The sequence below is a fragment of the Aspergillus saccharolyticus genome (assembly GCF_003184585.1).
Source record: "Aspergillus saccharolyticus JOP 1030-1 unplaced genomic scaffold BP01scaffold_9, whole genome shotgun sequence".
In the NCBI taxonomy this organism is placed as follows: Eukaryota; Fungi; Ascomycota; class Eurotiomycetes; order Eurotiales; family Aspergillaceae; genus Aspergillus; species Aspergillus saccharolyticus.
Window position 1 is genome coordinate 617,143 of NW_020290619.1, and position 15,040 is coordinate 632,182.

At 51.2% G+C, this 15,040-nt stretch overlaps 5 protein-coding genes across 5 annotated transcripts; 3 read left to right on the forward strand and 2 right to left on the reverse strand.

Moving 5' to 3' along the window:
- Positions 1-197: 197 nt before the first annotated feature.
- BP01DRAFT_337435 (carbon-nitrogen hydrolase family protein) lies at positions 198-1,267 on the forward strand. Its single transcript, XM_025573284.1, has 2 exons — positions 198-294; positions 362-1,267. The coding sequence occupies exons 1-2, from the start codon at positions 240-242 to the stop codon at positions 1,186-1,188; spliced, it is 882 nt and encodes a 293-aa protein (XP_025432882.1). The 5' UTR covers positions 198-239; the 3' UTR covers positions 1,189-1,267.
- A 1,805-nt stretch (positions 1,268-3,072) lies between these two features.
- BP01DRAFT_364464 (putative amino acid transporter (Mtr)) lies at positions 3,073-4,637 on the reverse strand (the record flags this gene model as incomplete). Its single annotated transcript, XM_025576326.1, has 4 exons — positions 3,073-3,474; positions 3,542-3,933; positions 3,999-4,452; positions 4,500-4,637. The coding sequence occupies 4 exons, from the start codon at positions 4,635-4,637 to the stop codon at positions 3,073-3,075; spliced, it is 1,386 nt and encodes a 461-aa protein (XP_025432883.1).
- A 1,115-nt stretch (positions 4,638-5,752) lies between these two features.
- On the forward strand, positions 5,753-7,046 carry BP01DRAFT_355313 (60S ribosomal protein eL31). Its single transcript, XM_025574657.1, has 4 exons — positions 5,753-5,787; positions 5,886-5,980; positions 6,611-6,685; positions 6,777-7,046. The coding sequence occupies exons 2-4, from the start codon at positions 5,888-5,890 to the stop codon at positions 6,981-6,983; spliced, it is 375 nt and encodes a 124-aa protein (XP_025432884.1). The 5' UTR covers positions 5,753-5,787; positions 5,886-5,887; the 3' UTR covers positions 6,984-7,046.
- Positions 7,036-7,951, forward strand: BP01DRAFT_240202 (uncharacterized protein). The gene has a single exon (XM_025571258.1). It carries the CDS (start codon positions 7,203-7,205, stop codon positions 7,722-7,724), a length of 522 nt encoding a protein of 173 aa, XP_025432885.1. The 5' UTR covers positions 7,036-7,202; the 3' UTR covers positions 7,725-7,951.
- A 6,152-nt stretch (positions 7,952-14,103) lies between these two features.
- Positions 14,104-14,693, reverse strand: BP01DRAFT_414823 (SCP2 sterol-binding domain-containing protein; the record flags this gene model as incomplete). The annotated part of the gene is made up of 3 exons (XM_025579081.1): positions 14,104-14,335; positions 14,408-14,617; positions 14,678-14,693. The coding sequence occupies 3 exons, from the start codon at positions 14,691-14,693 to the stop codon at positions 14,172-14,174; spliced, it is 390 nt and encodes a 129-aa protein (XP_025432886.1). The 3' UTR covers positions 14,104-14,171.
- Positions 14,694-15,040: the final 347 nt, after the last annotated feature.

Genomic DNA, 15,040 nt, shown 5'->3' on the forward strand with positions numbered 1-15,040 from the left:
CGCGACATCGTACATTTTTCGAGTGAGAGATAGGTCGTACAGTGCTCTCTAGATTGAGTACAGCATGTTATCGTTGTTCTGATTTGGAGTCAGCGATGGAGATGATAAGAGAATTGGAGTAGACCCGATAGACCCGATGTTCGGCGCGAAAGCCGCTTCCCCCGCAATCGCCGGCAAACTCCCTTTCATCACCGCAACAACCATCCCCTCATCTGCCTGTTTCTCAGCACCTCACAATCATGGCATCTCTTCTCAAGAAACCATTGAAGCTTGCTCTCGTGCAGCTGGCCTCTGGTAGGTGATTTTTCTCTCAAAATCCTCGAGTCTGCTCCTCCTCTAATCCGTCACCATTTTCAACTAGGCGCCGATAAGGCCGTGAACCTGGCCCACGCCCGCAGCAAAGTCCTCGAGGCTGCTAGAGCCGGCGCTTCTCTCATCGTCCTCCCGGAATGTTTCAACTCCCCCTACGGCACGCAGTTCTTTCCCAAGTACGCTGAGACGCTTCTTCCTTCGCCCCCGACCAAAGAACAGTCCCCATCCTACCATGCACTCTCCGCCATCGCCGCCGAGGCCAAAGCCTACCTTGTGGGTGGCAGCATTCCCGAGCTTGAACCCACCACCAACAAATACTACAACACCTCCCTCGTCTTCTCTCCCTCCGGAGCCCTGATTGGCACTCACCGTAAGACCCACCTTTTCGACATCGACATCCCCGGCAAGATCACCTTCAAGGAGAGCGAGGTTCTGAGTCCCGGGAACCAGCTGACGGTGGTCGACCTCCCCGACTACGGCAAGATCGGACTCGCCATCTGCTACGACATCCGCTTCCCGGAGGCTGCCATGATCGCGGCCCGGAAGGGTGCCTTCCTGCTTGTATACCCCGGTGCGTTCAACACGACCACCGGCCCGCTGCACTGGTCCCTGCTGGCCCGGGCCCGTGCGGTCGACAACCAGGTGTATACGGCTCTTTGCAGCCCCGCGAGGGATCTGGAGGCCTCGTACCATGCCTGGGGTCACAGCCTGATTGTCGACCCCAGCGCCAAGGTCCTCGCGGAGACGGAGGAGAAGGAGGATATCATCTATGCGGATCTGGATAACGAAACGATTCAGAGTACGCGAAAGGGCATTCCGATCTACACCCAGCGGCGGTTTGACCTGTATCCGGATGTGAGCGCCGGCAGCCAGTAGGTCGGCAGTGAATACGTAGACCGATTGCAGTATCGATCTTACGCAGCACAATAGACGAGTGATGAATGATCAAGCAGGCTTGCTATGTTTCTTCTTTGTAGTGAATATCCACTAGGATTAATTTCTCTGCAAGTAGGAAAGTATCGCGTGAGTCGTAGAGGTGCTCTTACATACCGATTCTGGGTGTATTGAAAATGTTTCGTATGCTCTATTGTGATTCATGGGCACTCTGTGTAGCTTAAGTATCCTAACTAGAAATTGTTTCACATACTACACAACTCTAACTAATGATAGCCTGGTCCTATCTTCTTCGCTCGTGGTATGCGGACGATGCTGAAGACGGGAACTGAGGATGATACAAGCAATGGAACCCAGCGGGAGCCGAAGGGGAATTCCCTTCACTAAGTTACTACTTACTGTTTAGCCCGACGCAACGCGACAAACATGCGCAAGGCTGTTCCTCTTTCAGGAGGCGACGTTCGGCGAGTCTGAATACATAGGGGCTACGTGATCGGTAACTGCTTTCCAAGTAAGATCACCAGATATTGGCCAAGTCAATTCAGAGGTGTTATCTACTACCCTACTGATGATAGTCGACCATCAACCGGGGAAAAGTGCGTCCCTTAAAACTGAAGCCGGGCAGATTCAGTGCACTAGCATCAGGAGATTGATTTGGTTACGACTGGGTGAGAAGGGGCCACATGGAGCAACTTAAGGACCTCTCAGCGTCACCGTGGTGGTGGTGGTGGTTCAGCGAGCGTTTTTACAAATGTTCTTGGTGCTGCAACGTATTGCAATTTGATCAGGCTGGTGGGTAGTATTTACGTTGATTTGTGATACGACGAAACTGTTTAGGTACCCCATTAGTACTGTTACAACTTCTCCCTCGTAGCCAGTACCGAATTCGAGCTACAGCTATCAGGAAATGGACCTGAAGTGATACGTGATTCCAACACCCATCAGATGTGACCTGATCCTCCTCCCTCCAAGTACAAAAAAAGAGAAAACAAAAAATCATACGATACAGATAGCCAACGCTTCACGTAATGGAAACAGCATAAGTCGCGCCCATCCCGATCGAACTACCTTTTTTATTGACACTTTATAACCCCCCTCAGACTATACCAACCCATGGAGACTTAAAGATTAGCATTTGGTGTCTACGAGCGCCCCTCAGATTTCATGTACTACTTTGTTAGCAGAAGATCCATCTCCGCATTTATGAATTAGCCAGCCGAGGGGGGGGAGGGCGGGTTGGTACTTAGCACGGAGGCGATAAGCCGAGTTAAGTAGGTCATTCCGGTGGTTTTCCGTATCGTGCTAGTCGGATGGGAAGGCAAGCTGGTGATACACAGTTGGACAGGTGGGTGAGGTTGCTGAGATACCCCTTTGCTGTATATGATAGATGGAGTGGAGCGGTTATCCGCAAAGTTCATTCCCTTCAAGGCATCGCTCGCTGCACACTCATGCTTTGGGAAGGTGATCGCGGATATGGATTGGCCAGAGCGCGGGGTAGCGATCAGCGATAAAAGTAGGTCCGATACCTGGGGGTCCTGATTGATGGGAGAGGCTGGACGCTCAGATAACATTAGTCCATCCATCCCTGATTAGGTCCGGTTCGGCAGGTCATTCCGTGGAACTGCTACTAGCGCTTATGTTTAACTACCTAGTGTCATGCTTGTCGTGACCCTGATCTACGGAATACTGTGTTGGGTAATTGTATGGGGATTTAAGTTACATCCAGAACCGAAATGCTAGGTTGGGGAACAACGGTAACTTAGTAACCATGTGAACAGGTAGCGGCTCATTAAAAGCGTAAACTCATCAATTTCGTCATAGCTATATACTCGCGGATGGTATATACTTAAGTTCGCCTGCTGTATTTCAGACAGAGCTCGAATTATCGGCGCAGCTCCAAGCCCCGGATCCGGAGGAGTCGATGATGTCCACAATCGAGCTGTACGTGCCGGCCACCATCAGGAACATCCCCGATATGATGACGAAGCCGCTCCAGGCGACCATCATGTACCACCGGGTGGTTCGTTCGTTTCTCCAGTTGTCGTAAAGCCACATACAGCCCATGGGCTGGAAGCAGGTGACGGTCCCCAGAAGAGCCCCGACGAGAGAAATCAAAGTGTTGAAGATGGGGATCCCACTGGCAATGACGTAGGCAATCATGCTGACGCTGAATGTCGAGCCAATCCAGGTGATCCAGTGCTTGGCGGTGTTGGCGGTCAGGTGCCGTGTGCCTCGCAGGCAACGGACGAAGATGTGCTTGCTGGAATACTGCGAGGAGTTAGTCCATGACTCCTCAAATCGGAGAGTATGTTAACAGCGGGAGATGGGTACTAACGTGGGCTGACAGTGTTCCAGAGACCAATAAGCCGGGTAGGGCGATACCATAGGAGATCTTCTTGAGTAATGGGCCGGCCGAGCCCAGAGCGGGCGACGCGACGTAGGAACCGCAGTAATAGTAGACGACGACGCCGATGGTGATATAAGTAATCGTAACAACACTTTGGCAGAGTATCATGGACTTGGTATAATGGCGTGGCTCGCTCATCTCGGCTACGATGGAGAAGAAGGCCGGCGTTCCCGCATACGCGAAGACCAGAGTGTTGATGGCAGAAATAGCGTCAGTGAAGCTGGGGCTTTGGATGACCTTGTAATTAGATTTCCACACCCCTTCCTGAGGCGCTGCTGCCGGACGGTCCTGAACCCCCACGGCAATGGTGACAATGAAAACTGGATTGGTAGTTAGACCGTCTTCTTATTCTTTTTTTGCATTCTCGGTAGATAATCTGACTCACCAGCGGTAAGAATGCATGCGACGCCAACCCATGCCAGCCAGGTGATACGACCCAGCGTCCGAATGCTAGAAAGCAAGAATAGGATCACGGCAGCAACAGCCACAAAGACGGCCGTGCATGTGCCGTGCATGGAGATGGCGTTCAGCGCAATGGAGGTGCTGAGCATCGCGGAGCCTGCGGTGAAGACGAAGAGCAGACAAAAGGCCCAACCAAGGAACTCGCGGCCCCATCGACCGAACATGAGCTGGCCAACATCATCGATGCCGTAGACGTGACGGTGTCGTAGCTTGAAGATACCCACGATGTAATCTGACCAAGTGGTGATGCCAGCTATAACACACAGAAGGATGACCCCAGGGACAATGCCAACGGTATCGAAGACGGAAGGGATTGAGAGGACTCCCAGGCCGATCTGAGTCTTCATCATCAAAATCGAGGTTCCGAGCCAGCCCACCTGGGAATGTCAGTGCATGTCACTTGAAGCATGTAGGCTGTACTCACATTCCTGTAATTTGGACCATCCTCTGATATTACACCAAAGACATCGTCATGTGCAAAAGTGTCGCCATTCTCAACCTCGCCCAGTTCCGGCTTGACCTCGCTGCCGGGCTCGCCACTGGCCTTGAGTGGCTTGGACATGTTGGGGAAGTGTGTAGCAGACGGCAAATCGACGGCTTATATGCTAAGGATGGAAACAATGAGTTCCAGACTCTAAGAGGTGCAGCGACTACGATGCGAAGAAGAAGAAGAAGAATGACTTCGACAGAGAAGAAGGTGAGATAAGTTGGAACAAAGTCTGAGGGCGGATCTGGGGAAAAGGCACATCAAATAACCTTAAACTCGGCCAGTTTCCATTTAGTCACCCCTGTTCCACTGTTTTCACATATATGAGACTGAGGATCTACTACTGCACAGTATATCAGGCGATTTCCCCTTGAAGATAAGCCCCCCGGGTTAGCGCTGAAGGTACAGACCCACCTACGACGACTTCAGCCTGCCTTGATACGATATGCAGAACTGGTAGTAGTGGTAGGTCAAGTACAGGACGGAGTATACACAATTTCGGACGTCTTCCTTCCATTTTTTCCATTCCATTGATAGCAGAGGCTTGGCTGTACTGTGTAGTGTAAGTAAGGCCAGAATTGATGGACACACAGATAGATAAGGAGTTTATCAAGGCTTATCTCGAGTTGTAGAACGTATCTCCACCGGAACAGGAAGGCTTCGACGAGACTTCCCCACCACCGCGCAGTAGCTCTGTTTAGACGAGATTGGAGGCACTTCTCCTATCACTAGGGATTGAGTGAAGTTGAGACTGTGATGTCACCCAGCACAGCTCTTGCCATGACAACCTCCAGTGATGGTGATGTAAGAGGCTAACAACATAAAGCCGCGTCCAACCCCACATTTGTAGGTCCAGGGGCTTTGAGTCTGGAGAAATGGCATAGTTCATCAGTGCCCGAATGGCGTGGTTTCACCCCGGATCGGCCTACCAGGCCAGGCCGGTGGGCATGCGACCTTCGATCTCGGACCGACGTGAGCCGCAACCGGTCTTGGCGCTTGCTTCCTGCCTCAGGCTGGCTGTTCTGCCTGAGGCGATGAAGGAAAGATACCCGCTGGGCGGTACATCACGTGCCTACCTCTGAACCAATCACCGTCGCCCCCAGCGATAAGCGAGCCCGCACTGGAATTCCCACCAGCGAAAACCCGACCATCTCGAAATCTCCTCCATCCTTGACCGTCGACGACCACTACAGCCAACGACAGCCGACATCTCTGTCCCTATTCAGTGAGTTATTGTCGCCCTGCCATCACGCTGCAGACTCGCCATTTCTCTCGCCCGTCTGGTCTCAAAAAAACTAACCGCATTTCTTGTTCGAATTGCAGAAATGTCCAGCACCGTCCAGAAGACCGGCAAGAAGACCCGCTCGGCCATCGCCGATGTGGTGTCCCGCGAGTACACCATCAACATGCACAAGAGAGTACGTTGAAACATACAAACACGCACTGCGATATCAGCCCGCTTTTGCTCCCCTTCTCCCCCTCAAACGACAATCGAACGATTCCTCAACCCGCGCGGGAAGGAAAGATTCAGATTCGTTGTCCGAGGCCATGGACGGAGAACACAAAAGACAAAACGCAACATACGGCGATGAGAACCACGAAGCGGCGCAACAAAGCCAAAATTCTCTATACCTTTTGATATCTGAAAAGACAAGGGGGTAAACGAGAAGCGCCGCATTGGGGGGAAATTGATCGTTGTTGCGCGTCGAGAAAGAAAAAAGAAAAGATTGTGTGGAGGAACAACTTTCGGGGGTTTCCTATTGACAAGGGAAGAGGGAGGGGAAATGATGTAAAACTCATTCTTCTCTCTCTCCCCCAGTCACACTCGTCTCTCTCTTTCCAAAAAGAAGAATTAGTTTTATGAAGTCCACCTCAAGGCCGGGATCCCGCAAAAGGAAACAAAAAAAAATGATTTTCTCATCTTTTTTTTTTCCTCTTGCGGGATCTTCTCCACAACTTGTCCCCAACACACATCTCTTGGTTTTTAAATATCTCAAAGATGGCATTCGGGCGGAAGACTAATATTTCTTCTTTTTCGGTATCAATAGCTGCACGGTGTTAGCTTCAAGAAGCGTGCTCCCCGCGCTATCAAGGAGATCCGCGCCTTCGCTGAGCGTGCTATGGTGAGTCCTCCTTTCCCCTCCCCACTTGTACACCTCTGCCGGTGTATATGTCGAACCCAAGACATGACTAACCACCCCCGGATCAATCCAGGGCACCACCGACGTCCGCGTCGACCCCCAGCTCAACAAGAAGGTCTGGGAGGCCGGTATCAAGGGTGTCCCCTTCCGTCTCCGTGTCCGCATCTCCCGCAAGCGTAACGACGAGGAGGGCGCCAAGGAGAAGCTCTACTCCTACGTCCAGGCCGTCAACGTCAAGGAGGCCAAGGGTCTCCACACCGCCGTTGTTGACGATGAGTAAATGTATTAACTTTTAAACCATCATCAACAACTGACTGTGCTTGATATCCCTCTGTTGAAAAAAATTATGGACCTTCGAATTAGTATGACACAATCTGTCATCTTTTCTTTTCCTCTTAGAAAGAAAAGAAAAATGAATGGGACAATGTGATGTCGGGTTGGTTTGCTGGAACCAAAAACAAAAATTCCCCTCTATGTTGTTCTCATCTTTGCTTCGTATATGTATTCCTGTAGTCGATTGCGTAGCATACTAATAAGCTGTGAAGTGGATCATGTCCTGATGCTACAGTTTGTTCCGATAATGTTCACGCAGGCCAGTCGGTATTATGATTCTTTTCCATGTAGCTCATCATATGTGTGTATCGAGCTGACAAGCAACAACAAATTGATGTTGAGAAATCAAAGTCTTCTTGCCTCTAGTAATACAACAACAAATCTCATTGGCAACCAAAGAGACACTTGGAAACAAGAATTGAAAGTCCCATATGAACACGAAAATGACAAATTTCCCCAATTTCGACGGGTGCAGGAGAAAAAAGAAATTAGAAAACAGGTTTTGCCTTTCTCTCAAATCCACGGACAACTCGCTATGCTAGATGCGCCTGTTTTCTCCAGCGTGGACAGAATGGACAAGAAGCAGATTAACGACGACGACGCTATTTCCCGACAATGCAGTGGCGTTACAACTCGAGAGAAATGCAGGGAGACAATCAGAACGAAGAGCAAAACTTTACATACATAGATGCCTTGAAAACCTGGGAGGGGCAAGCCAATCCTTTCCCTCCTACTCGAAGATATGAGAAAAGCATGGACAAGAAACGGTCAAGGATGAGAAGTCGATTTCAGGAAGTTGGTCAAGTTCACAGCGAGATGGTGATTAGGCGGCTGAAATAGGTAAGGATCAGACTTACATCACCAGAAAAACTCGTGCGGTACTGACACAACATTCGAAACTAACCCTGGCTTGACTTTGTAGATCGCGCAGTGGGAAAAATGATGTTCTCTAATGCATTGAAAACATCCAAATAAGACGAGAGAGAATAGAGAAGCCTTGTCCAGACGTTTCGCGCGTTGAAAGGAAAGATTGCCTTGAACAGTTGGACGAAGAAAGACTTTCAAAACCAAACCAGGACACTCGTTCGCACATGACGCCCGCCAAATTGATCATGAAAACTTGAGTGGTGACCCAATCCGAAATCAAGCCTTGTTTTCTTCCATAGCCTTGCTTAGACGTTCTGCATCGTCCTTCGTCTTGACGCGCAGCGCCCACATTTCAGGAGGGCCTTCGGCTTGTGGCACCATAAACTGGACGCTGTTGCCCGATGCCTTATAAGAGATGGCCTTCACAAGGTACGTGTTGAGAATAACCTTCCCACTCGGGTCGGCTCTGACCAGAATACGACTGCGGGAGGTGGTCTTGTGCTTCAAGATGCGGACGAATCCCAGGCCCTGGCTTTCCCACGCGCTTGGAGTGTGTTTCATTGCACGAGCTCGGTTCTCCAGAAGGACCTCTTCATCCTCTTCTCCGGCTCCTGTGCGAAGATCGGCTTGGGGTAAGTTTTCGGCTGCATCGCCGTCCCCTGCCTCTTCTACTCCAGTCTCAGACACACCAGGGGTGGACTGGCGGCTAGTAGTAGCCGATGCAAGGACGGACGAGCCTGTTGCAGAAGGAGGCTGAAGCGAGGGATTGCCGAAAGAGAACCCTGCTGAAGGCTGTGTAGAACCGGTACCAGGCTTGCTCAAAGATGAGGGAGCACCGAAGAGAGAAGTGAATGGTTTAGGGGCCTCGGATGCCGCGGGTGTTGCAGAGCCGGAAGCTGAAGGGCTGGCTGCGAACTTAATCGGCGAGTCAGGTTTCCAGGTGTTATCACCAGATGGCTTAGAGAAGATGGATGGGGTGGCGCCACCGGGGCTGGAGACGGCGGAGCTGAAAATGCTAGAGCCAGTATTTGCCGACCCAAATGGATTGGTTATCGCAGGCTTTGCCGCAGGCTTCTCGGACCCAGAAGTGCTATTCTGTGTGGAAGAGGCTGGTGTGTTCTGGGACGAAGAGAAGCTCGGGGAGCCAAATAGTGTAGAAACAGGGTTCTTCTGTTCGCCGTCGGCTTGACGCTTAGGTTTGCCGCCTTCATCATAAGAGACACGATCAAACAAGCTTCGGCCGCCCGAAGTTGCATCTGTACTGCTAACAGGCTTCGAGTTCTGGAGCGCTGTGGAGAAATCACCATTCTCGCTGCTTAGCGCAGGAGAATCTGCCGCAGTGGAAGCAATCCCGCTAGTAGAAGTTTTGGCAACATCATCTTGATCGTCGCCAATGTCAGAGGCTGCCTCTGTGTTATTGTCCTCATCATTGTTCTCATCATCGACCGTGTCATCGACTTCAGAGGGAGTAGCTGAAAGGTGTCCAAAGATATTATTGGACTTGGTCGCAGACTTATTTTGGTTGTCAAAAACGGAAGCACTGGAGTCCGAAGTAACAGCATCTTCTCCAGTCTTTTCTGACTCAGTAGCTTCGTCCTCAAAAACAAAACCCTTGCCAGGCACAAATTTGGCCTGTCTCTTGGCTCTAGCGGCATATTCTTCTTGCTTTTTGCGCTGGGCTTCGGCGTCTTTACGTTCCCACTCAGCTTCGTCCTCTTCTTCAGAATCAAAGTCTTCTGCTTTGCGCTTCGCCTTCTCTTTCTCGGCCTCCTTGTCGGATTTAGCCTTGAACTGAGCAAAGAAGTCGCCGCCGGCCGGGGCACTGAATTTCGGAAGACCAGGCATGGTGCTTGCAGCAGCTCCGGTCTTTTGATCGGCAGGTGGTTTAAGAACGAAAGGATTCTTTGGGGCAGTGCTGCTAGATGCGCTGGAATTTAGGGTCGCACTTGACATTGACGAGGAGAATAAAGAAGTAGATGTTGAGCCCTGGGTGGTTGAACTTGAGAACGAAAATTGCGGCTTGGCTGGCTCAGTCGCTGGTGTTGCAGGGAACAGCGCAGGCTTGGAAGCTGGAGTGGACGGTTTCGAGGAGCTTTCCTTATTAGAGATGTCCTCAGCAGACTCAGAAGCTTTGGACTTAGAGAATGACTGTGCAAAGATGTTCGCAGTAGTCGAGTCTCCATTGACACGCTTTGGGGTGCCGTTGATTTCGCTCTCGTCATCTGGTCTTCTCTTCTTGCTGTTAGGAGAGGCGTCCTGGGCTGACCCAAATGTCTTGGCAAGATTGGGGGTTGCAGCAGGAGCAGGGTTTTCCATGGTCGGGATAGTCCCATCGATGGGGGTCCCATTTTTCACTTTCTTAGACTCAATGCCATTGGAAACGTCTTCCGCTGCCTTGCGCTTAGTAGCGACAGGCATTCCAATCGTATCACGCACACGCAGATAATACTGCAAAATAGCATCAAAACTACCACTAGAGGGATCAACCTTAGCCATCTCACGCTTAAAGCATTCATTCAATGTACGCAGACGATGAACCGTTTCGGCATCAGCCTTGACAGCATGGTCCACAATTCCTGCAACTTTAGGAGATTCCAAACTGTTGAAAGTGGAAGACCTGAATGACTGACTGCCTGAATCTGACGCGGTTGGCTTGTCCCCGTTGACATGGAACAGAGCCTGGGGGGCCGCCGCGGGAGTCTGAGTTGCTGGTTTTGAGGTGAAGAGGCTGGGTGTTGGGGGAGCGGGACTGACGGGGGCATTAGAGGAGAAGGACGTCAGGATATTGGATGATTCCTTGGCTTGACTGGGCTTGGGTGCCTCAGCGGGCTTAGGTGAGAATAAATTGCCGAAAGGATTTGCAGGGGCCGGCTTAGACTCAGACTCCGGCTTGCTCGGTGTCGCGGGCTTTGGCGCATTGAAAGAACTACCGAAAGGATTTGATAATGCAGGCTTGGGCTCTTCCTGGTCTGCGGCCGTTGTCGTCTTCGGTGCAAAAAGGCTTCCAATTGAAGGTGTTTGAGCGAATTTAGTCGAAGAGCTGCCACCACCGTTTGAAAACAATGGGGTTGCGGTGGTCGTGGACGAATTAAATTGGAAGAGATTCTTAGGTGTATCCGCAGGTTTAGCTTCCTGCTCCTTCTTCTCTTCGGATGCCGTCTGCGTGGATAGTGCACCTGACGCTTGGAAAGTATTTTTGAGAGGGGCGGACGAGCTAGCTGACGACCCAGCGCCGAATAGACCAGCGAATGGAGTCGACGTAGCAGCAGGCGCTGGTGACAATGTTGATGCTGTAGAGGCAGCCGTAGTCTGCATGGAAGTGCCACCAAAAATCGGAGCGGATGCAGGAGGCTGCTCGGTCGACTTGGCTCCAAACAAGAACTTCGCGGGAGAGTTGCTAGAGGGGGTCGACGCGCCAGTCAAAGCGCTGCCGAAGAGTGGTTTGCTTTCGTTCTTCGAAGCATCGTCCTTGGCAGGAGCTGGTGAACTAGGTGTCGAACCAATACTTGTGCTGGAAAACAATGGCTTTGGGCTGCTCACGGACTTAGCATCTGGGGAGGTGTGCATTGAGTCTGAGCCAAAAGGACTAGATTGGCCGAATACCGAAGGCTTGCTTGCGCTGGCCTGGCCGAAAATGTTACTCGAAGGTGCAGAAGTGGTGTTACTCTGACCGAAGATATTAGTTGTAGGTGTAGCGTTCCCATTCTGCGTAGAGGAACCAGCATTGGAGCTAGCGCCAAAAAGACCTCCAGTACTATTCTGGGCGATTCCGCCTCCAAAGAGAGAGCCAGAGGGTAGAGGTTGCTGCTGTTGCGCTGCTGAAGACTGGTTTCCAGCTGACGCAGAGTTGAAGCCTTGGAATCCGGAGAAGCTTCCTTGCTGCTGAGATGACTGCGAGCTGCCAGTGCTCGTACTTGAAAAAGGATTGTTTACCTGTGGGCCACCGAACGATGAGGAGAAGCTGAATGAAGAGGATCCTGGCGCAGCTGAACCACCTGCTCCGAAAGAGAACGGGGTCGAGCCATTTTGCTGCGTGGATTGATTGGGCGTCGAATTGGCACCCGGGAAACTCTGGTTTTGTCCAAATGTGAACCCAGTAGAGGGGGGTTGTGAGGAACCCATGGTGGAGGATACTGTATTGGGGTCGATGGGATTGAACGCGCCCCCAAACGTCGGCGCGGATGCACCTGATGAACCTGCAGGAGTCTGACGTCTAGATCGCATAGGTCGAATTCTGAAAAGCTTGTCAGATGGAATTCACGCTTGTCAAAAACGTGTGAGGAGTGATTTGTGATGATTGGGAAAGACGGGTGGATGTGAGGAGACGGGATTTGGAGATGGGATGATGGGGGAGTAGGAGGGAGGAAAGAAAACAACACGCAAGGGAGAGAAACAGAAAGTTATCTCAACGTGTTACTCCACTCAGGGCACGTCGAGGCTGCAGGGTAAAATTAAATTCATGCATGAGGGTGCCCGCAAAGGTCGGTCTACATTCACTTTTCACTCACTTTCTCGCTGCCAGCTGCGCGGCAGTTGCCCGCTGTGGCTTTTCTTCCGGTGTGTTGTCCATGTTGAAATCGGCCATGTACGAACCAAGGCTACCACCTTGGCCACTCTGAGCGCCTCTTTTAGACATATATTACCCAGCTATAGCAACGTCTCAGCTGCGGGATATTCAAAGCAGCGGCTGGTGGAGCTTCGCGTGCAAACTGACTCTCATACAGAAATGAGAGCAACTTGAGCGCGATATATTGCTCTAGAGCTGGAAGCTCACCTAACCAAGCGCCAAATATTTTCGCGCTGATTCAGTCGAAAGCTGAGAGCGCACGCCTGCAATCAAGCTGGGCGCGGCGCGGCGGGTGGAGTGAATGAGTGGATGAGGGTTTGGGTGGGTAGGTATGGGGCGGTTGAGGGTTTGCGCAACTCGGCGATATCGGGTGCGCAAATGGTGATTGCTTCGGTCACTATTTACGAGTTCCTCGAGCACTGATGTGTACCGTATAGCTTGCTGAGGCGGAGGAGGGTCGCCCACTTGGTTCTAGGTCTGTATCCGGGGCGATGAGGAGCGCAGCGCGCGAAGACAAGCCAGGCCGGAAGACGGGGGAATAAGGCGGATGCGACTAGGTCAGAGGCAGAGCAACAGGCCTCACAAACTGAGATTGGTATTTCGATGGGGAATCACCGCCGTTTTGATGTGCTCTGCCTGCGAAGGGATGGAGGCGTGGGTTTTTCAGCCTTCACTTTGCGGGCTCGCGACTTCCTGCGGACAGGAAGGAAGACGCTGGCAGAAAAAATTACTATCACGTGAGCACCCGCAAGGCGAACATCAGACCAGCATGACATAATAACCCAGTAGAGCAAGCTGATGAGTAGTTATACACAGCGACTGTTGCTACGCTGGGAAACCCATTATGAGGTTGATTTACAGAAACTCCCCTGGTGTCTTCTTGCTTCCTGTAACTGACTCGAATATCAGTCCCCCTTTTTCTGGGTTATTCATTGCTTGAGAAAGAGATAATTTCTTTCATTGCCTTGTGCTCTCCCCGTCAATGCGTCTCCCGCTGGAGATGGGGAAGGTATGGTATTGTTACACTCCCGTCCGGACCTTTGCAAGAGAAGGAGCGGAAGGCATGTAAGATTACGGGGTCATGCACCCTCCTTGTTTCCATGGCAAAAACTTGAACAATGCAGTGCAGCTGACAGCCATCCACTCCCTCCCCCCCTCTCTCCCTTCATCAGGAATATGTTGGTTGTTATCCTCTGGTACCTCAGTTCACTTCCCCTTCATGCCTAAACCATCACTGTCTTAGCCTGGTACCACAGGATACGAAAAAAAGAAAAAAGACCTGGTTGTTTGAAAATATATATGTTGATGCGTGATAACTAACTACACTATGAGGAACACCGCACGGATCTGCCCACATTGAAAATGCGGATAAGTTATCATGCTAGGCTTAGTACTCTGTATCATGCGTGCATAACCCATACTTTAACTTCTTTCCTCTTGGAGACGCCGATGCTGACCGTAAGGCTATGTGTGCTATCCCTGTCAGTTCACCCAAGCGAGGCCACCCTCTACAAAAATCTGTATCCTTCATCCCTACCAAGGCATAACGGGCCGGTGCCCTTTGGGAATCATTCTACATCAAGTATGAAGGTCTTTCTATGTCCTTAAATTGGCCTAACAATCTTTGGAATAGCTATACAAGAAAGGGCAAGAGATCGCGGGTAGAATCAAGAACTGATCCAGAAATTCAACAAGGGGTATCTATAGCTTGGCCTTGCTCTGGGCCTTCTTCAGAACAGGCTCCATCTTGGTCGCCTTCATGATGTTGCCTTTAATCTTGAGCTTACCGCCCATGAACAAGCGCTGAGCGTTGGCCTTGCCGCTAACGAGGGAGCTGAAGTCCTCATCGGAAAGCGTGAGGGTGACTATATTTAGGTTAGATCAACATTTCGACAGCATTCGGTCGTATGAAACCACGGGCACAGTGAGATACTTACCGTCCGGTTTGCCACCCGGGGGAGAGGCTCCCTGTCCCACGACCCCCTTGTCCTTCAGATCTAGGTACCAGCTCTCCTCTTCACCGGCGGAGTTTTTGAGGGTGAAGGAGACCACGGCTTTGGCCTTGTTGATGGCGTCTTTACGCTCGGCAGCATCCGACTGTAGAGCGGAGTTGATCACATCGAACGCGGCGGAGGAGGGGAAAGCGTCTGCAAGAGTCACTCACTGTTAGCCTTGAAGGTTGATGCTGTGTAGATGGATAGGCGTACCGTTCTTGAGAGTCATGTTGACGATGTAGATAGAGAGCGGAGTTGATAGCTTAAGGAACGTCAGAAGGCGCTGAAAATACCGTCAAAGTATCGAAGCTAGATCGGAGAGTTCAAAGAAAAGCCGGTGATGAGGGTGAAAGGTAATTTTTAATAAAATCCGGGATGGGGATTCAAGATTGCAGGAATCAAGCTGAACTTCCCCGGAGTATTCGGCGGTCGGTGCATGTGAAATAATAGCGGCGGTCGCGGGGGGGCCCGGTTTTGGACCGAGGCTGACGATCCTGTGATTCTCCCGTCATCTGCACCAAACAATGACTGCCCATGGACATGCACAGTTATGGAACCTCACCGGAGCTTTGCATG